The 22,074-nt window shown below is 39.6% G+C and overlaps 1 protein-coding gene across 5 annotated transcripts in view; it reads right to left on the reverse strand.

Moving 5' to 3' along the window:
- The window catches only part of pard3aa (par-3 family cell polarity regulator alpha, a), an 883,471-nt gene that overhangs the window by 210,128 nt on the left and 651,269 nt on the right, over positions 1 to 22,074 (reverse strand). For all 5 annotated transcript variants that reach the window (XM_063044362.1, XM_063044364.1, XM_063044363.1 and 2 more), the window contains 2 exons: positions 6,610 to 6,840; positions 1,518 to 1,779 (listed from right to left, as the gene is read on the reverse strand). In XM_063044362.1, coding sequence (XP_062900432.1) covers positions 1,518 to 1,779; positions 6,610 to 6,840 — 493 coding nt within the window. The remainder of the gene's footprint in view (positions 1 to 1,517; positions 1,780 to 6,609; positions 6,841 to 22,074) is intronic.

Consider the following 22,074-nt stretch of genomic DNA (forward strand, 5'->3'; position numbering starts at 1 on the left):
AAGTGGGAGCACGGTATCATGCTTCCTCTACTGGGATTTAGCTGCTAATACTGTGACTTAATGAAGATTCAACCACAAAAACCTGTGATTTTAATTGAGAAATGAAGACTTCAGCACATTATGTGGGTGCATGTATAGAAGCTATCAAATTCAATCACTATAAAGAGAAAACACAGCCTCTAAACAGAAATCACTAGTTCTAAAAATTCTGTCTTTGGAAGCCATCTTAAGATTGCTTGTTTTTAAAAAGCATAAAAAAAATTATTTGCTTAAATAAACCAGCTGATAGTACATAGGAGACGCGCTGCTTGGATAATTAGAGTTTGAACAAAGAAGAATATGTACGTTTTGCAAAGACTAAGCATTTTTGTTATAGATCAATAATTATAATTGCAGCATTTTAATGCTACCAATTTCTCTGTTGAGCACAATTTTACTCTGTTCCAATAAATGACAAACCACAATCAAGAACAGTCCACTTAAGCACAAATTAATCATCCAGAAATTCTACACAGAATGGCTTAAGCCTTGCAAAGCATTGGGACTTACCACGTATATGCTATGTTGTGCTGGTGAAACTAAATCCATTCACCATTTCTTTCAAATGGTACACGTAATGTAAAGCCATCAAAAAGAAATATTTAAAAAGTAAAATTCATGAAAAACTAACATTTGTTCTGTTAGTGGGTGGAGGTTGATGAATACTTCCTCGCATTAACCGATTCCACCACCACTACTTTATAATTTCCTGCTAGTCACCTTATCTACAGTGTCTAGTCTCACTTTATGTACATGCAATTAAAGTATGTATATAAGCTATCTTATGTATTTATATTTATTGTGTTTTTTAACTATAGTGTTCTTTATCTTATTGTGTTTTTTTGCACTGCATCAGATCTGGAATGTTAATTATTTCATTTTCCTTTACACTTGTGCACTGGAAATGGCATTAAACAATCTTGAATCTTGAATTACAAAGTAGGTTACATCAATTAAATGAAAGACAATATTTCTGAGTTCAGTATTTGTTAAATTATTAAATTTTCTTGCACACAGACATAAAATAGATTAACAAACATAAAATTATCACAATGCAGACAGACATAAAGTGACATCAGAGAATGAAAAGTTCAAAAAAATTCTTAATTTCCTTATATTAGTTCCCATTTGCAGAGATCACTTCTTGCTGATGTATATTGTGGAAAGCTGGGTGTAGATTTTTTAAATGAATAAATGTTTACTCAAACATTAATTAGCTTTCCTCCTTCATGCCAAATGAAATGGCAGACCATTGTACAATTCTAAAATATGCTGATGTCCTGGCAGTAGAACAAGTAAAAGTATTACTACCAAGTATACAGTATTTCTCCATACACTCTACAGCTTAAGGGCACTACAAATAAATCACTTCAGTTCTTAAGATCCACAGTAAATACATGAAACAGGGCTAAACACTTGCTATAAAAGCAATGACCAATATTTCATTGCTACTTGAAAGAGAGTGCCTTTTTTTTTACCTGAACATATCTCCAAGACCTTTCAACATCCCTTTCTTTGCTTTATTCTTCTCTTTGTCCTTTTCCTTCTCTTTCTCTTTGTCTTTCTTCTTTTCTCTCTCTTTTCCAGACTTTTCTTTCTTTCTGTCCTCTTTGGCTTTTGAACCATTGACCTGTTTCTCCACTGTGCCCAACTGCTGCCCACTGGCCAAAGACGGTTGGTCACTTGCTGTTGATACAGACTCTCTACCTGATCTAGAACTCTCTTCGGTGTCTTCCTCCACTGTGAATGAAAAGTAAAACATTAATGCTCATAAAGGTATTAAAAATCCAAACTAAGATCAACTTAGAAAAAAAATCCCACAAGCATGATTATTAAAAATGGCAAAATTTTTAAACTGGCTCCAGAACCACCAATGGTGAAACTGCTAAATTGGCACCGACAGGTTAAATGACAATAGGGAATGCCCGAGGGCACTAATTTTTTCCCTTGCTCATCATGTAGTGGGGTGTCACTTCAGAGTAGTCAGCATTTACATTCCCATTGTAAACTCGGTACCAATTCTCACCCAGACCATGTCAGCAAATTCAGCAAGGGAACTGAAGCTGAAATTTAGTTTACAACTCTGCTGTTTAAGCGTCTCATTTTCTGACCTGTAGCAGAGGGCAACGGGTTCAAGGCCCTGCACAAAGTCTAAATTGGTGTGTGTGCAGGACTGAATGAGTTTGCTCTTCAAATTAAACATTAAAAGGGGGCTCTTTCTATTGGATTAGGGGACATCAAATACTCTGTGGTACCAAATGAAGAGGATCAATAGTTCTTCAGAAGTTTTATCTTGGTTTATCCCTCTAACAACACAAATGACTTCAGCTCTTTGGAATTAAACTGAAAATGCTGTAAACACTTGTGCAGCCTCTGTGGGAGAGACAGTGGGGGGAGTAGAGTTAACACTTCAAGTCAATGATGCTTCTGAAACAATGATCTTTCATCAGAATTCATCAACCCCAGATGATAATTCCATTTCTTTCCTTCTTTACATTTTGTTTTATATTGGGTTTCCAGCATTTAGCATTTTCTAGCATCACTTGTTCGATCCAGTTTCCTGAAATACCAAAAAAACTGCAGGGTCGTACCTACCTCACCATTTAAACACATATTTTATAACAATCTTTGCTATAACCTGTGGCTTTCCGCCATCTACAAACTGGCAACTGAAATACTGCTCCTGTGATAGCAGGGCTTAATTTAACCTAGTAAACGCAAAGGATCAGGAGATCTTCTTTTACATTGTAATAGGGCACATCTGAAGTCATTAAACTCAAAACTTTCCTCAGATGATGATAGAAAATAAACTTTCTGGGATATTGTAATAGATCCATTGCATTGGTGCAACTTCTTGACCCAAAACTGACGAGAATGCGGGAATCCTGATCAGTTTACAGTAATGATTGAGCTGGATGTGCAAAGAACTGTTACAGACGAGTGTAAGTACATTATAAAACTAAGCCAAGGGCAATTAACAAAAAAAGATCTTTCTGTATGCTCATAACTGAAGGGAAGCTAACATCATCAATGTTATAAACTTGATTTTACATGGGAGCTTAAAGTAAAACATCTTAAACTGCTCTGCAGGATATTTTAATGAAAAAATACAATACTAAATTCTGTAAGGAAATATGAAAAACAGTTTGATCAAAAGCTTGCAGGATTTAAGGAATTTCTAAAAAGGATGAGAGATGTGGCGAGATAGTGAAGTCAAAGGGAAAAAATTTACAGAGATTGGGCCCAGCTGCTCGGGGAACAACCAGGAGTCATAGAGTGATTAAAATCAAAGACAAACAAGGACAAATTTGGAAGGTGAACTTTAATTTGATTAAAATGAGCAACATAATCAAAGCTTTTCCAAGTGTCAGGAATCAAATGGATGATTGTGAACATTTTTTGTTGTGGAAAGTCATCAAGACATCAGCAGCAAATATAACTGAGACACCAGGTGGGAAAACTACAAGATAAACACAGAATAAAGACTAACTTGAATGCTCAATCATCAACTGCGAGAATAGACTGCCTGCAAAAGCAGTAAATTCCAAGTAGTTGAGGCATTCAAAGGGGAATTTGATCAATTTCAGATTTACTGAGGGGCAGACAGAATTATGTTTGGGTAGGATTAAAAAAAAAGTTACAGGAGATTCAGAAATGGGTGGGAGGGACGAAAATTCTCACCTCAGAAGTTGTATATTTGTCAGGAATCATTTCGTGATCACTTGAAATATTTTTAATACACTTTGCTAACCACCAATTTTTCTGCAATTCTGTTCATAGGCAGTAGTTTAATTTCTCTTCAAGAGATTTTAAATCCTTGTCCGTGTCTTCAAATCCTTCGATGACCTTGCCCTATAGAATCACTACTTGCTCCTCATCCTTCAATCTCTGAAATCAACTAACTATGCAATATAATTCATCACTTTTCCTTCTCCAGTTTTATGTCACTGTTTACAGCACTATAGCCAGCTTCCCGGGTGGAATTCCTAGCTGCAGTCCCTGCCTCTCTACCTTCTCAACCTCCTTGGTCATTCTCGCCACCTTTCTTCCACTCCACGTCAGCTTTTGGTCCTACACTATTGTTTTCCCTGGACTGCATTGACATTGAACTGCAAAGAGATATATTATTTTAAGATGATGGCAGCAATGAAGTTTCACACATTTGGGGAAAAAAATCAACATAAAAAGTGTGAAAAGTAGGCAAACCGATCAAAGATGTAATAAAGTGCAGCAGACTTTAAAGTAACAAACCTGTGCACCGTCAAAGCATAATGTCAAAGAAACTGCTTTGAGAGGAATAAATCAAAAGAATGTAAAATCCTCATTATAGGAAAGCACTGCACTAGTTGGGCAGAATCAAACTGTCATACTAAGGCCCTCATCAGTTTATGAAAAGAAAACTTTTATGGTTTAATCACATATATTTCATGTTAAGTAACATTTGCATCTCAGCCATTTTTAAGGAGTTACAATTTTTTCACTTTCATTTCAACACATCATTTTTACAGAAGTTCTCATTTGTTCTGATAAATCAGATACACAACCAAGTAAAACATGTAACACACATCAAAGTTGCTGGTGAACGCAGCAGGCCAAGCAGCATCTATAGAGGGTCCTGACGAAGGGTCTCGGCCTGAAACGTCGACTGCGCCTCTTCCTATAGATGCTGCTTGGCCTGCTGCGTTCACCAGCAACTTTGATGTGTGTTGCTTGAATTTCCAGCATCTGCAGAATTCCTGTTGTTTACAAGTAAAACATGTACAATGTTATTTAAGCTTCAGTTAATACATAGTGTGTAATATTTGAAAATGAGAACCCAGTGATTCAGTATCTCACTAATGTTTCTTGATCCTAATGATTTGCTCTCAAGTAAAGTGAGGAATTGTAATCTCATCTCTCTTGGGGCTCTTGTACTATATAAGGGCAAACATATCTCCTACTTTGATACAATAATTCAGCTAGTAACTGTTGTCATTTCCAGTATATAAAAAAAATTGAAACAGTGCAACTCAGGTAGTATAACATTATGTATCTTCAACAGAATAAGTTTTAAAAATGAATTGGCACCAACTAAAAACGCTACATTATGCTCAGGGTTCCTTGGCTACTTTAAACAGTCTCAAAATCAAGGAAGTTTCAGACTTCAGTACATCAAATAAACAGAAGCATGATCTTTCAAAATCTTGCATGCTTATTGTAAGACGTGTTTATTTATATATATATACACACACACACACACATATATATATATACATGTATATATATGTATATGTATATATATTTTTAGAGATATATCACAAACACTCCTAAATTCTATGTTTTCCAAAATAAGAATTAAATACAAAAAAAAATCAATTGCAGCATTTAGTTCATAGCATCTAATTTAATGCTTTACATTGAATTAAAGGACAAGTCAGGAAATGACTTTTAAAAGGGAATATTTTAAATCTTCTTTCCTGCCCACTCAGATGTTACTGGAGAGCAAGCCTTCAAAAAATCCCTACTTTGCCAAACTAACTGGCAGGTGGCATTATCATTTAATTGCACTCTGAAAGGGGAAATAATATTCTTGGAGCCCAACAAAACTCGTCTACCATTCTGTTCATGTGTCCTCGACATCCAGAATTCACTGTAAGGGTCAAGTTACTCTGAAGCATTTCACATTTATGATTGGCCAATAATTACATTAAAACAGACTCTTTCAGCATAATTATGTGAGAATGCTTTTCTCTCAATGTTATGGCTAACAGCCTAATACGATTTTGTTACATTTTTAAAACCAGACTACAATCCAGAGTGCAAAATGACATTAAAATGAACATCATGATCTTATCTTTAGTGATAAGCCTATATTCAATAATTAGGCAGACTTCAATTTACTTATTTAGTTTTACCACAGAAAACTTCTTTGGTAAAACTAAACAGTTTCAAAATTCAAGTTGCTAAGTCAAAGAAAGACAAATTCCCTTTTATTTTATCTTACCATATTATTTTCACCATAACTTTCAATTCACTTCACTCTCATTAATCTCTCTAGGTTCCCCTTTCATACCTCGCTGCTATTCACCTCGACCACTCTCAGAGTGAAGACATTTGTCCCTAATAGACAATTGACAGCTTGAGTCGTCATGTTGCTTGGTATCTCCTCCTATCAGGTGGGGTGCGACTGATATCTTCAGTTCTATCCAACATCAGCAAACAAAGGTCTCCAACAAAAAAAAATTTGCACATTCAAACAATCCCGCAGCAGGAAGAGCCAGGTACACTCTTTGCTCAATTACATGCTTGTGTGCAATAAATTTCACCCTTAGCCTCATCTTGGATTTACAATTGCCAGCAATTTTGCAGCATGAGATGTGAAGTTGACAACTAAAAATTTTCCTGAGGAATTCTTGAGTAATGCATGTGATACAACATAAACTGCACAAAATATACTACATAATGCTAATTAAAACTCCAAGTAAGAACACCTCAACAATTTTCCCTTCAGTGGATCTAAATAGACAGCAACATTAATGATCATTCTACTTAGTCTACAAGTAAATTGCTGTAATCAGTTTCATTACATACATGTTTCCATTCCTTCATCGTCATCATCATCTTCTGCTGGTTTATCATATGATTTGTCAATGGCAGCCCGGAAACTTTCGTTGCAACCTCTTCCTCGGATGATGCGGGGTCGTGGACGATGAAAAGGAATATCACTGTTCAAAGTTACCTCAGCAACTGCTGTCTGCAGACTTTCTAATGAGCTTGATTTCTTCAGCCCTAATGAAGGCCCAACATCCCTGGTCGACGAGCCTTGGAGGTCAAGAAGCAAAGTTGTTAATTAAGTTTGCTCTGTTAATTGAGAACCAAATCTAGATATTTGGTATTCATCACATGTCATGCAAGTCCCTGGGGTTGTTCACATGTAATCTGGATAATGTTCACTGTATTTATTTGCAGACCTCTATAGGTTCATTGCTCTGGAGTGATATAGATTCTTTATCAATGTGTGTGACTGTTCAGCAGTGCTGTACTATTAAAATTCAGACAGATGTGAAACACTGGGACTGGAGTTCTTGTTTAGTTTTCATTTAAAAGTTGATTTGACAGTTACTGCTCATAAGATATAAACTGATGGAAAGTTTCGAAAAGTTAACTGTTGCCATTACCCTGGTGTTTGGTTACTGATTAAAATACCTGTCCACTTGCTGATTGTTTCTGTATTAAAGCCTGGCTTCAGTTTTCTCAAAGTCCCAGCAAGCATTATGAGGACTCAGTAACTAGAGCTTCCCAGAAACGTGAACTTCAAGTCAAAGTACAAGTTTATACTTGTCACAGTATTCCACTGGGACACTCATTTGGATTATGAACTTATGCTCCCAGCAGAGAATAAAACCAAAGATGGATAATATAAGTAAACATGGGAGTGCTGTGGCTGGGTGGTCGTAGGCAAAGCCATCTCCGTGGTATCATAGAAACCTGCCTTCAGAATCCCCAGAGGAAATGGTTCAACAAAGTTTTAGACTTAAAATACATCTATACTATTTCTGTAGCATAAGATGAATGCCAGAGTAACTGAAATCATCTTGCTGGAAAGAAAGATTAACAGGGTATAACATTACAACTCTCTCTAGTTTTAGGCCAGTGACTTCACAAAACTCTGGATAGCAAGCAAAGGTTGTAAGTACCATCACCTTCACTCAAAAACTTGTTGGTAAGTGACATTGAAACCTGTTAGAATTACTTTTTCCCTGTGCTACTTTTGATTGATGTCATGTACAACTAAAAGAAACTTCCAACATCATCACCTATTGCTTAAAAGGAGCCATTCCATTAACTTCTCTGTGTGGTGGGTGGAGGGGAACATAGAACATAGAATAGTACAGCACAGTACAGGCCCTTCAGCCCACATTGTTGTGCCGACCCTCAAACCCTGCCTCCCATATAACCCCCCACCTTCAATTCCTCCACATACCTGTCTAGTAGTCTCTTAAATTTCACTAGTGTATCTGCCTCCACCATTGACTCAAGCAGTGTATTCCACGCACCAACCACTCTCTGAGTAAATAACCTTCCTCTAATATTCCCCTTGAACTTCCCACCCCTTAGCTTAAAGTTATGTCCCCTTGTATTGAGCAGTGGTGCCCTGGGGAAGAGGCGCTGGCTATCCACTCTATCTATTCCTCTTAATACCTTGTCTACCTCTATCATATCTCCTCTCATCCTCCTTTTCTCCAAAGAGTAAAACCCTAGCTCCCTTAATCTCTGATCATAATGCATACTCTCTAAACCAGGCAGCATTCTGGTAAAGCTCCTCTGTACCCTTTCCAATGTTTCCACATCCTTCCTATAGAGAGGCGACCAGAACTAGACACAGTACTCCAAGTGTGGCCTAACCAGAGCGTTATAGAGCTGCATCATTGCCTCGCGACTCTTAAACCCTATCCCTTGACTTATGACAGCTAACACCCCATAAGCTTTCTTAACTACCCTATCCACCTTTGAGGCAACTTTCAGGGATTTGTGGACATGTACCCCCAGATCCCTCTGCTCCTCCACACTACCAAGTATCCTGCCATTTACTTTGTACTCTACCTTGGAGTTTGTCCTTCCAAAGTGTACCACCTCACACTTCTCTGGGTTGAACTCCATCTGCCACTACCCAGCCCACTTCTGCAACCTATCAATGTCTCTCTGCAATCTTCGACAATCCTCTACACTATCTACAACGCCACCAACCTTTGTGTCATCTGCAAACTTGCCAACCTACCCTTCTACCCCCACATCCAGGCCGTTAATAAAAATCACGAAAAGTAGAGGTCCCAGAACTGATCCTTGTGGGACACCACTAGTCACAACCCTCTTCCGAATGTACTCCCTCCACCACCACCCTCTGCTTTCTGCACGCAAGCCAATTCTGAATCCACCCGGTCAAACTTCCCTGGATCCCATGACTTCTGACTTTCTGAATAAGCCTACCGTGTGGAACCTCGTCAAATGGGAGGGAAAGGGAACTTGAAATCTGAGGTAACCCAACAGGAGAAGGATGATTGTTACTTTGAATAAAAACAAAAGGCTGTTTTTTGTGGCTTCATGATTATAGAAGAGATTTACAACATAGGATAATATTTTTTGCTTTTGTCTCTAGGCAATACAACATTCAGTTTAATGTTTTCAGCTCCCACACAATGTTTCAATAACACAGCCATTCAGAGGAGCTAAAATGTCAACTTGATGATTTCCACAGGGTGCAAAAGGAACGCACAGAAACTCGTCCTTGCTGTGGGGATGTTGTGTGTGTGTGTATGTCTGTGTGTCTGTACACATACATGCATGCGAGCGTGAAGGGCCAGGTGGTGGGGGGAGGACCTTCAGAACTATGCATTTTATTAATCTATTTTTTTGCTTCATATTATGAAAAAAAGGTTTTCAGGACCACAAGGAAAGAAAAGGTGTGTAACAGAGCCATCTAACAGTTCCACAGAGCTGGCGCAGGCATAATTTACCAGATTGTCTTTGATCCTGGGCTATATTTTGTCAGTCTTCTGATTGTACAATTCTTATTTTAAAAACTGCTCAATTCCACCATGACTGTTCTTGCCTCTAACCAAGTCCAACAGTTGCTTAAATTATCATCATGTCATCCTCACCTCCCAATGGGCATTTACAAGTAGAGAGGCACATGTGTCTTCTGCAGGTAACTGCCACATCAGAGACGGGGTGCTTCCAGAAGAAAGTTCATTTAGTATTTTGCAATCTCTAAAACATCTTTTCAGCCATTTTCCCCAACTTCAGCAAAGTGCCATTTTTAATTGGGTGTGCAGAGCAGTTAAAAGATAAGAACAAGTGCTCATTTTTAAATGGACCAAAGCAATCTGAATTTCAGTCCAATCTAAACAAGGGGTAAAATGTTCCCTTATGTCTGGTGACTGGTAAAGGTAATCTTTTTAATAAATATTTACAGTATAAACAGTAATTAGAAGTACCAAATTAAACTGCATTAGGGAAGTTAATTAATCTCTGTTACGATGCTGCTGCAGCAACATCATCAATCAAGTCATTTTAACTTATTAGGTTAGTTATTACCATCCCCTCCAACATGAACAAGATTATGCTAAGAAGCCAGATAACTCAGCATCAATGAGGATGAAATTTTAGCTGTATGTCAATTTACCTCCCTGTGGCTAGGTTCACAAAACACATACCTGCCTCATTATCTTTAATAAACTTATTCCCATCAAGTAAAGAAAAATACTTTAATCCAGGAAACTGGCTAAGGATAGAAGGGAATTTTTAAAAAAAAATGAGCATGATGAACTCTGAGCGGTATCAGTGAGACCAAAGTGACACATCAAGTTCTTTTTGCTTTTTGTTGTTACATAGATATTTTATCATAGAAAGGACGAACTACTAAAAAAATCTTAACTTTGCCTTGCTTCTTCATTCCCATGTCATGCACAAATCTTAAAAGTTAAACCCATATATCAGGTTTCAACAAATATGTTACGAAGTCCCTCACCTGTATTTACAGGGAGCCAGGGGGCAGCAGTAAAAAAGTGCTGTTCAATATGCTTACTTATTTTAGTATGCCCACTTACTACATAGAAATAAATGCTGCTTCATTCTGCATGTTGTCAAAAAATCATAGCAACTAGTTGCCAAACTAATATACAGAAGTTGCTTGCGACTGACACCAGCATTTGTGTGTCTATATTCAGGTGCACAGCAGATGTCAGGAAATTCCACAACTGGTTGATAGTGGGTAACTTATGGCGAAACAACATCTAGGAAAACAATTCCTTCTATGTTTTTGGCTAGATTTAACACAGCAGCTTAAAAAACAATATTTATACACACGTATTTACTTAAATTTCACTCGGTCTCAACCGTAACAAGTGCCAATCAATGGATCTGAAGACAGTGGATCCCACTTATGGCCCATTTATCCTCACTTTTCTTCCACAAAAGAAACTTGCCACAGAAAAAAAAAACAAGCAACAATCTAAGAGCCAGCTTAATGTGGCCATGACACCTGGATGTGTTTCGTGAAGCGTTAAATGAAGCCTGTTCAAGTGGCAGTAAGTTTGCTTCTTAGCATTTTGTCAGAATGTTAGTAAAACAAAATTCAATCACCAAGATAATAAATAAACCAGTTTGTAGTTATTTCCAAAACACCTCAAAGTTTAAGGGATTAAGGAAATATATCGCTGAAAAAATATTTAAGTCAGAGTATTTTTGTCAATAATTTTACAAAAATATTTCAGTTGACATACCTGTGTTTTATTCAAGGTATTAAAAATTCATGCACTTATTAACCAAGGACCAAATAAAAATATCTTATAATTTTCACAGTGGATGCAATACTGTTGCAAGAAACACTGTTCAAATTAGCATACATCTGTTTCACCATTTTTCTGTAACTAAGCCTGAAATTAAATATTTATCTTGCAAGTCGCAGGTGGCTTAGTGGTTAAGGGCATGGCTTTTAACCCCTGGCCATTTAAGTTCAAATCTCTGAAGGAATGAAGCAAGAATTTTCAATAGACCAGTTCGGAATCTGCACACCTAGCTTTGAGGAAATAATCTTTTTTTCTTGGTGTTTTAGGGTTGTGTGAATCTCTTAGTAACAGATAATTCCTTGAACTCAGAACTTAAGCTCCTGCACGGCTCAGCAAAAGCTTCCTTATTAACAAATGAACTGCTGCAGTCCTACTTTTGCTTCAGCTGCAACACAGTCATGGCAGAATAGTGCAGCTAATTGAGCTGATGTCTCAGAGCACGAGAGACCTGACCTTGGGCATTGTCTGTGTGGAGTTTGCACATTCTCCACGTGACCGCAATGGCTTCCTCCCGCATCCCAAATATGTGTGGGTTGGTAGGTTAATTAACCACTTGTAAATTACCCCAACTGTGAAGGCTAATAGGGTAATCTGAGGGTAGTTAATAAAATGTAGAGAGAATGAGATTAAGGTAGAGTTACGGTAAATGGGTGGTTAGTGTTTTGCACAGACTCAGAGTGTCAAAGGACCTATTACCATGCTGTATACTGCATCTCTAAAACTTTAGTAGGAGCTGAACAAATTTTCATGCATGTCTAATTTTTAGTCATTTACATAACTAAATATTTTTTATTCAAATTCATCGTGTGAAATCAAATCAAATCCACCTTTGAAACCAATGCGTCACTGAAATTAAGTGACCACAAAATAGTTTTCAAGTAACGGAATAAGTAAATGAGTGTCTTCTATCAAAAAACTCTGTCAGCCTGCAGATTTTAAAATATTTAGCGAATTTCACTTGAATCATTTCTCTTCCCCCATTATTTCATGCTCTCTACAGTAATCACTTCTCCATCTGTACTGCTTTTCATCTCAGCCCCAGTACACAAAGCTCACTGATTGGTTTACTCTGAACATGAAGCTAGCTTCATCAAGATCATCACCTAGTGAAGGTGTACACAGAGCTGTAAACTCCTACAATTAAATTTAAAACAAATAATAAAGAAAGAAGTATGACAGACTATCTAGCTTGAATCTACTAACACTGAAGCCCATAGAACTTCAAAGCTGGTTTCAGTCAGGCTTTCAGAAATTGCTTTCAACAGTTTTTCAGTTCTTCAATCAAGTTAATGCTAATAATAAGTAAACAAAAAACATTATTAATTTCATATTCTGAGTGGCTTTTCTTTCAACCATGATTCATTTTCAAAACAGAACAGTCCTTTATAGTGAAAAGGTGTGACCAGCAACCTTACATACCAAGACTAAAACAACTGCATGTGGAAGGACTGGTGAGAGAAGGCATTATTAAGTAGGGCCCCAAGAGAGTGGTTGGATCTTTGATTTTTTTAATGTACATTCATGACCAGGAAATCAAAAAGGAGCACAAATAAGTAAATTTTGCTAAAGACACAACAATAAAGGCAGCAGCAGGAAGATATGACTTAAAAGATTTGGGGAAGGATTTAATTGAGACAAATATCAACTCTGAATTTAAATTTTAAATATTGCATACGAGATAAAAAAAATCTGCTGTAAGCAGGCAGACGGAGCTGGAAAGGCAGACTTAGAAAGAGGCTTAACAAGTGGTGGCACACATAGCATAATGAATGCACATAACCTAGTTTAGAAACCTAAAAAGTTCAATAGAATGTAGTTTATAACGAGAATAACATTCCTTTATGCTGCCTTGACAATTTGTTAACATCCCTAAAAGATTAAACCAAATATGAATCATTCTTTGAAAAATATCTTCCAAGTATCTGTATTAAATTCACTTCTCTCTCATTTATATTCAAATCATATTGTCCTACTTTTCAGTCTTGCTTTGAAACATCATTCTCGGTTTTATCTTATGCCACTTCAATATTTTATATAGTTCAATATCTCTTTAACAGCCTTCATTTTTAACCATACTTCGAGCTTAAGTCTGAATTATCTTCACACAAATGGATACCTGAATTAGAGGTAGCAGAGAAGAGCAATGCTGTTCTCAAGAGGTTAACGTAAGAGGATACATTAGAAAATCACAAGCATTACAGACAAGAAAGAAAACAATTAATGCAAGAACCTCATCGCCTATAAAATACCAAGGTTGGAGATTTAGCATAAAACAAGATTATTACTTCAAAGCAAAAGAATAAGCACAGGAAATAAATATTAGTGAAAAGTAAATTAGAATCAGCTATCAGTTAAGTACTTTTTTAATGAGAGAAAGCAATTATGCCTTGGATAAATCTTCCCAGCAGGCAAGATTTTCTAAATACAACTGTGTTCTATGATACAAAAAGAATTGATATTTCTGACACAGAGACCAACTGGCCCTTTTCCATCTTTCTCAGTATCTAGCTTGGTTGGGTATGACTCCTCAAGCACTCACCAACCTTCTCAAAAAAATTCCACTGCTAGTCCTCTAAATGTATGGAGGATTTCTACCTCTATCACCTCTCTGGGAAGAGAGTTCAAGTGCTCCATTGCTTTTTGTGAAAAACATTTTCTACAACTCTGTTCAATTTTCCATCAATTAACCAACGACATGGTTTCCTTGTTAGTAACCGCTGTGTCCAGAAAATTGGCTCCTTCATGTTCACCCTGCCAATATTTCTAATTGTTTTGCATATCTCAATTAAAATTCTCCTCGGGGTACAATATTCCAAAAATAAAACCCATGACAAATCATCTCCCTTTTTAACTATAATTCTGACACTCTGGCATTATCTCCTGTGCTATAGTATGATGACCAAGTCAAGTAATTCAACTCTCAACAAACCATAGTTACAATTTCATGCCATTTTCCATATCTTTGCTTACACAATGAACCCACATATACTCATTTGTCACTGCCCTCTGCACAACTTAATTTCCCATCTTATTTTTTGTGTTAATAGCAAACTTAGCAATAGTATGTCTGGCGCCTTCAACCATTGTCGCACATCACAAATGACATATTCCCAACCAGGAGAAGGTCCATTTGTGCTGACTCTGCATTTCCTGTTGGCCAGCTATTCTATCCAGATAAAAATAGTGTGTTGAGAACTGTGGGTTTGTGCACTTTGAAAAATAAAGGTGTGGACTGTTTTCTAAATAGGGAGAGAGTTTGGAAATAAGTGGTGCAAGGGGACTACTACTACGTCGACTCAGGCCTAGGGGGCTGGCGTCGGGCACGATGACGGACTCTCCACTTCTCCCTCTCCCTCATCAGTGTGTTCAGTTCATCTACATTAGCCGCGCTGCTGTCTTCTAGGAGCGTGTTGGGAAGGCACCCAGGGTTCATCCTCCCGTGCTTGGGCTCCCATATGCTGACTAGGCTGGCAGGTAGCTCGGGGTGGCGTAGATAGTGCCCCGCTAGTTGCAGTCTTCTCGCCTCGATTTTAGTGGTGACCATCAGTAGGTTGTTATAGAGCTCAATGTTCATCATGTGCTGTTGCCAACTCACATCAAGAGCCAGCCGGAGCATTGGTGTATAGCAAACATCTGCAGACTTTCGCATCGTCTTGGTGAATGTCCACGTCTCGCATCCGTACGTGAGAATGGACTCTATGACTGCTATGAAAATCCTCTTTTTAAGCCCTCTGGTCAGGTTTGACTTCCAGATTTCCTTCATGTCGTTCATAGCCCTCCACACCAGCGCCTTCCGTATCTTTATGTCCTTCTCCGAACTCAGTATTCTTGACCCGAGGTACTTGTAGTCAAAAACTTTCTTAATGGTATCATTCTCTACGGTCTTGAGAGTACCTTCGGCACAGTTAAACACCATGTACTCTGTCTTTTTAGCGTTTAGGTGAAGTCCAACTTTACTGCATTCTATTTCCACTCTTGTCAGTAGCTGCTGTGCTTCTTCCATCTGGTCAGAGAGCAGGACTATGTCATCTGCAAAATCGAGATCTGTGAGTGTAACTGGTCTGACCCTTTTGGTTCGCCCTGGTTTTATGGTAAAATCAAGCTTGTCATGATCTTTGGTAGATTGACGCAGAGCGTTATCAAGGACGATTATAAAGATGTAGGGTGCCAGAATGTCTCCTTGCAGCACACCAGCTAGGAGCTCGATCACTGCTGTTTCTCTGTCTGGTGATACAACTTTCGCCATGGTTTTGATATAGCTGGACTCTATTGCTCTCAGTAGATGGTCTGGCGAGGGGACTTAGAATCATAAAACATAGAAACAAGCTCTTCAGCCCATGTGATCCATGCCAACCAAAACTCCCATCTAAGCTAGTCCCATTCACCTGCACTTGGCAGCCAAGTTTCCCTGGATCACATGCCTCCTGACTCTGAATGAGCCTACCATGAGGAAACTTGCCAAATGTCTTCTTAAAATCCATATATACCACATCCACTGCTCTACCTTCTCCAATTTGTTTAGTCACTACCTCAAAGAACTCAATCAGTCTGATGAGGCATGACTTGCCCCTCACAAAGCCCCATCCCTAATCAGACTATGCTTCTCCAAATGCTCATAAATCCTGTCTCTAAGAACCCACTCTAATAGTTTGCCCACCACTAATTTAAGAGTCACAGGTCTATAATTCCCAGGATTATCCTGATTATCTTTGGATAATTATATGGACGATAATGTGGTAATGTGGTAAATAGGATCAGTAAATTTGCAGATGACACAAGGATTGGGGTGTGGTGGAGAGTAAGGAAAACTATCAAAGCTTGCAGTGGGATCTGGACCAGTGGGAAAAATGGGCTGAAATGGCAGATGGAATTTAAAGCAAACAAGTGTGAAATATTGCACTGTAGGAATACCAACCAGGGTAGATCTTATATGGTGTGCAGTAGGGTACTGAGGAGTGCTGTAGAACCGAGGGTTCTGGATATACAGACCCACAATTCCTAGAAAGTGGTGACATCAATAGATAAGGTTGTAAAGAAAGATTTTGGCACAATGGCCCTCATGAGCCAGAATCAAAATCAGGTTTAATATCACTGGCATATATCCTGAAATTTGTTGATTTTGCAAGCAGCAGTATAATGCAATATATAATAAGAGAAAAAAATGTGAATTTCAGTAAGTATATATCTATTAAATAGTTAAATTAAGTAAGCAGTGTGAAAATAGAAGTAAAAAAAGCAGTGAGCTGGTGTTTATGGGCTCAATGTCCGTTCAGAAATCGGATAGCAGAGCAGAAAAAGTTGTTCATGAGTTATTGAGTGTGCTTTCAAGCTTCTACACCTCCTTCCTGTTGGCAGCAATGAGAACAAGGCATGACCTGAGTGATGGGGGTCCTTAAGGATGGATGCCGCCTCTTTGAGGTATCGCTCCTTGAAGATGTCCTGGATACTATGGAGGCTGGTGCTTGTGATGGAGCTAAGTTTACAGCTCTCTTCAGTTTACTTTGATCCTGTGCAGTACCACCCCCTCCCTATACTAGACAGTGATGCAGCTGGTTAGAATGCTCTCCACAGTGTACCTGTAGGAAATTAAGTGTTTTTGGAGATATACCGAATCTTCTCAAACTGCTTATGAAATATAGCGCGGTTGTGTCTTCTTTGTAGCTACATCGATATGCTGGGTCCGGGTTAGATCCTCAAAGATATTGACATCCAGGAATTTAAAATTGCTCACTTCTGATACCTCTATGAGGGATTGGTGCGTATTCCATTATCTTACCCTTTCTGGAGCCCACAATTAGTTCTTCGGTCTTACTGATGTTGAGTACAAAATTGTTGGTGCAACACCACTCAACTAGCTGATCTACAGTAACTCACTCGTGCATGCTCTCTCATCTCTCTCAAAATTCTGCCAACAATGGTTGTATCATCAGCAATTTTCTAGATGGTATTTGAGCTGGGCCTAGTCACACAGTCATGGATGTAGAGAGAGTTAAGCAGCGGGCTAAGTACATATCCCCAAGGTGCATTAGTGTTGATCGTCAGAGAGGTGGAATTGTTGTTTCTGATCCATATAGTTTGTGGTACTGAGTATTGTGAACTGGGTACAGGAGTTGGGATGTTATATTGAAGTTGTATAATTATTGGTGAGCCTTAATTTCACTTATTCTATGCAGTTTTGGTCACCTACTTACAAGAAAGATGTGGATCAAAATAAGGTTGAAAGCATGCAGAGTAAATTGACAAGGATGTTTTTGGGACTTGAGCATCTGAGTTACAGGGAAGGATTGAATAGATCACGACTTTATTCCCTAGAACATAGAAAATTGAGGGGAGATTTGATAAAGGTCTACAAAATTATAAGGGGTACAGATGGGGTAAATGAAAAGCAGGCTTTTTCCACTGATGTTGGGTGAGACTAAACTTGAGATCACGGGTTAAGGTTGAAAGGTAAAATATTGAAGAGGAACTAGAGGGAGAACTTCTTCACTCAGAGGGTGGTGAGAGTGTAGAACAAGCTGCCAGCACAAGAGGATGATGCCAGTTTGATTTCAAGAGAAATTTCTATAGGTACACGGATGGGCAGAGCATGGAAGGCTATGGTCTGGGTTCAGGTCGATGGGACTAGGCAGATCAGTGGTTTGGCATGGCCCAGATAACCTATTTCTATTCTATGACTCTATCTTTCTTGAACAAAGGAATATTGGTCAAGCAGTGAGTACATTATCGTGATAAAACAACACACTGCCAAGGCAAACCAGAAACCACGGCTGACTGCAGAGGTTCAGACACTGCTTAGGGATCAGGACGCCACCTTCAGATTGGGGGACAGAACCACTCTAAAGTCAGCTGGAGCCACGCTTTCCCGTGCCATTAGGAAGGCAATACACGAGAATGCACAGAAAATTCGCAGACACCTCTGTGACACCAGGGCCACGCAGCGAATGTAGCAAGGTATACAAACCCAGCAAGATATACAAGTCCACTCTGAGGGTCAGCAACAGCAACAACTCCCTTCCTGATAGGCTGAATGCCTTCTATGAATGATTTGATGCAAGGAATGATGTTGGTGTGGTAGTTTGCCTCATCACCCCTACTGGGGCAAAGGCTGCAGATAGTAGGTGGGCAGAGTCCTGGGGGAAGCACATCTTCTTGGTGTACCTTTCTCTCCCAGGAATAAGGTCTTTAGAGCAACTGTTGGCATTTCTGTGGCACTAGATTTTTAAGGGATTGCGCTGCTAGCCCCATGCCCAACCCTCCTCTTTTCACAGCCAAATTTGTGACCTTCCATGGTGGAGTTATTGAATGATGTGATCTTGAGGAAAGACCCCTCTCCCTGAGGAACAGGCACCTTGTCCAGCCACAGCTAAGGTAAGCACGATCCCAGCCAGGGTAAACTGTGGGGCCAGACAACATATCTGGTCAGGGGCTGATGGACTGTGCCACCTAGCTGAGGTCTGAATGGACAACTTTAATATCTCTTCGAAACAGTCACTGTCCCTGCAGGCTTCAAGGCAGCTACCATCATTCTGATGCCCAAGGCAGCAACAGTAACTTACCTAAGCAATAACAGCCGAGTGGCACTGACTTCAACAATCCTGAAGTGCTTTGAGGAACCGGTAACAGATTGCATAAAATCAAACTTTCCAGCTACACTGGATTCCCTCCAGCTCACCTCTCACTCAAACTGATCTGCTTATGCCTCAGTGGGGACTCGCTGAAGCCTCAGTGCTCCAACCCGTTCTGTCCTATCAGGAAAACAATGCCTCATATTGCCAGGATGATGCTCACTCACTTCAACCCGGCATTTAACACAATCATCCCTCAGAGGCTGGTGGGTAAACTGTCCTCACTGGGGCTCAAGAGCTCTCTCTGTAATTGGATCTTGGACTTCCTGGTGGATAAACCCCAGTCAGTTCAAGTTGGCAGTAAGAACTCAAGCTCCATCATGCTGAGCACTGATGTCCCCCAGGGCTGTGTACTCACCCTGCTGCTGGTCACACTGCTGACTCACAACTGCACTGCCAATTCCAGCTCAAACTGCACCATCAAGTTCACTGATGATACAGTGGCTGGCCTCATCTGCAACAATGGGTCTGTTACACAGAACGGAGGTAGAGAGGCTTGTCAAATGGTGTGAGAACAACAATGAGTCTCAATAGGGACATGACAAAAGGAACGCTTGTGTACTTCAGGAAGGCACGGGTTAACCACTCTCCATTGCACATCAGTGGCTCTGCCATGGGGACAGTGAAGAGCACAATGTTTCTTAGTGTGCACATAACAGATGATCTAAACTGGACCCACAACATCTCCTCACTAGTCAAGAAGGCACAGCAGTGTCTTACTTTGGGGTGATTGAGGTGTGCAAGGCTCCCCGCCTTCATTCTGATAACTGTACGCAGGAGCACCATTGAGTGTCCTGTCTGGCTGCACCGTTATGTGTTACAGAAGCTGCAAGGCGTCGGATCACAAGACCCTACTAAGGATAGTGAAAACTGTTGAGAGGATCACCGGAGATTCCCTCCCCTCTATTTGTGACATTTACTGGGAGCATTGCAGGTGAAGGACCTGAAATATTGTTCAGGATTCCTACCACAATCTCTTCGACTGACTACCATCTAGGAGGAGGTACAGGCACATCGGGACTATGAATGCCGGACTGGGTAACAGCTTCTTCCCTCAGCATGTGAGACTAATGAATAGCCTGCCACCACTGAGGTCTTGTCACTTAGACAGTGAGCTGTTTAAAGTACTGTTTTCTGTTTACCTGTGCTGTGCACTACATGTGCTTTGAATTATATTTTACTAATGTATTAATGGCAATATTTTGGTTTATGTATGTGATATGATATGTATTTTGTTGGTACACTGTGGTCTGGAGAAATGCTTTTAAATTTGTCTGTGTATATGCACAGCTAGATGACAATAAACTTGAACTTGGAACTATCCATAACCACATCCAAGTGCTCCCTAAACAACCTCACATTTCTGTTGTGCATTTCCCTGAGTACATCTGTTCCCAATTTACGCTTCCAAGTTCTGACATAATAGCATCATAACTCACCCTCTCCAAATTAATTTCCAATACTGCTTTCTCCCATCCCTGTCCAAAGGTCAGCAACCTGTGGTCACTGTCTCCGAAATGCTTACCTAACGAGAGATCTGACAACTGACCTGGTTCATTGCAAAGTACTATACCCAACATGGCATCTCCCCTCATCAGCCTATCCACATATTGTGTCAAGAATCCTTCCTGGACATACCTAACAAATTCTGCCCCTCCTAAACCTTTTGCAATAAAAAAGTGCCAATCAATATTCGGGAAGTTGAAGCTACCCACAACTCCGTTATTTTTGCACCTTCCAAAACCTGTTTCCCAAGCTGTTCCTCAGTGTCTCTGCTGTTACTAGGGTGTCTTTAGAATACTCCAATAGAGTGATTGCTCCCTTTCTGTCTCTGATTTCCACCCACACTGACTCAGCAGATGATCCCCCCCAGAATGTCCACTCTTTCTATAGCTATGATACTATCTCTGATTAGAAATGTCACAGCCCCATCTTTTTTTAACCTCCCTCCCCTTGTCCCTTTTGAAACATTTAAATTCCAGAACATCTAACAGCCAATCCTGCCCTCATGATGGCCAAGACTCCATAATATCCACTACCAATCTGTATAAGAAATCTTGCCCCAAACATCCCCTTTAATCTTTCACCCTCTCACCTGAAAGCTATTTCTTCTAGTGTTCAACATACCTACTCCGGGGAAAAGATTCCAGCTGTCTACCCTACCCCAGCTTGTCGTAATCTTATAAACTTCTCTCAGGTCTCCCCTCAACCTCTGACACTCCACCCAGAGAAAACAATCTAAGTTTGTCCATCCTCTCCCCATAGCCAATGCCCTCTAATCTAGGTAGCATCCTGGTAAACCTCTTCTACACCCTCTACATAGCCTCCAAATCTTTCTGGTAATGGTGTGATCAGAACTGCATGCAACACTCCAAGTGCAGTCTAACCAAAGTGTAATACAACTCCAGCATGACTTCCTGACTCTCGTACTTTATGCCCCTAGTGTTGAAGTCAAGCATGCAATATGGCTTCTTTAACATTTTACCTACTTGTATCGTCACTTTCACAGAGTTATGCACTTGGACCTTCTGATTACTTTGTACATCATTGCTGCGAAAAGTCCTTTTCTTAGTTGTATACATTCCCTTTACATTTGAACTTTCAAAGAGCAACACCTCACACTTGCCCATGTTAAATTCTATTTGCCAATTCTCTGCCCAAAACTAATGTGTATCCTCCTTCATCCTGTGATGATCTGCTTCACTATCCACAGCTCCACCAATTGTTGATGTCATCTGCAGACCTAGTAACCAGCCCATCTGCATTTTCATACAAATCATTTACATATATCACAAACAATAAACCACTCTTCACAGACCTCCAGCCAGGAAAACACCCTCCCACCACTAACCTTTGTCTTCTATGCACAGACCAATTCTGAACCCATACCACCAATTCACCATGACTTAATATATTTTAATCTTCCTGATCAACTTACCATGAAGGACCTTGTCAAAAGACCCTGTAAACAAAATCCACTGGCCAACCCTCATCAACCACCTCGGAAATCTCAATAGTGCAATTAAGTTTATAAGACATGACCTGACTTGCACAAAGCCATACTGACTGTCCTTAACCAGCCC

This window comes from Mobula hypostoma, chromosome 3 (genome assembly GCF_963921235.1).
Source record: "Mobula hypostoma chromosome 3, sMobHyp1.1, whole genome shotgun sequence".
Lineage (NCBI taxonomy): Eukaryota > Metazoa > Chordata > Chondrichthyes > Myliobatiformes > Myliobatidae > Mobula > Mobula hypostoma.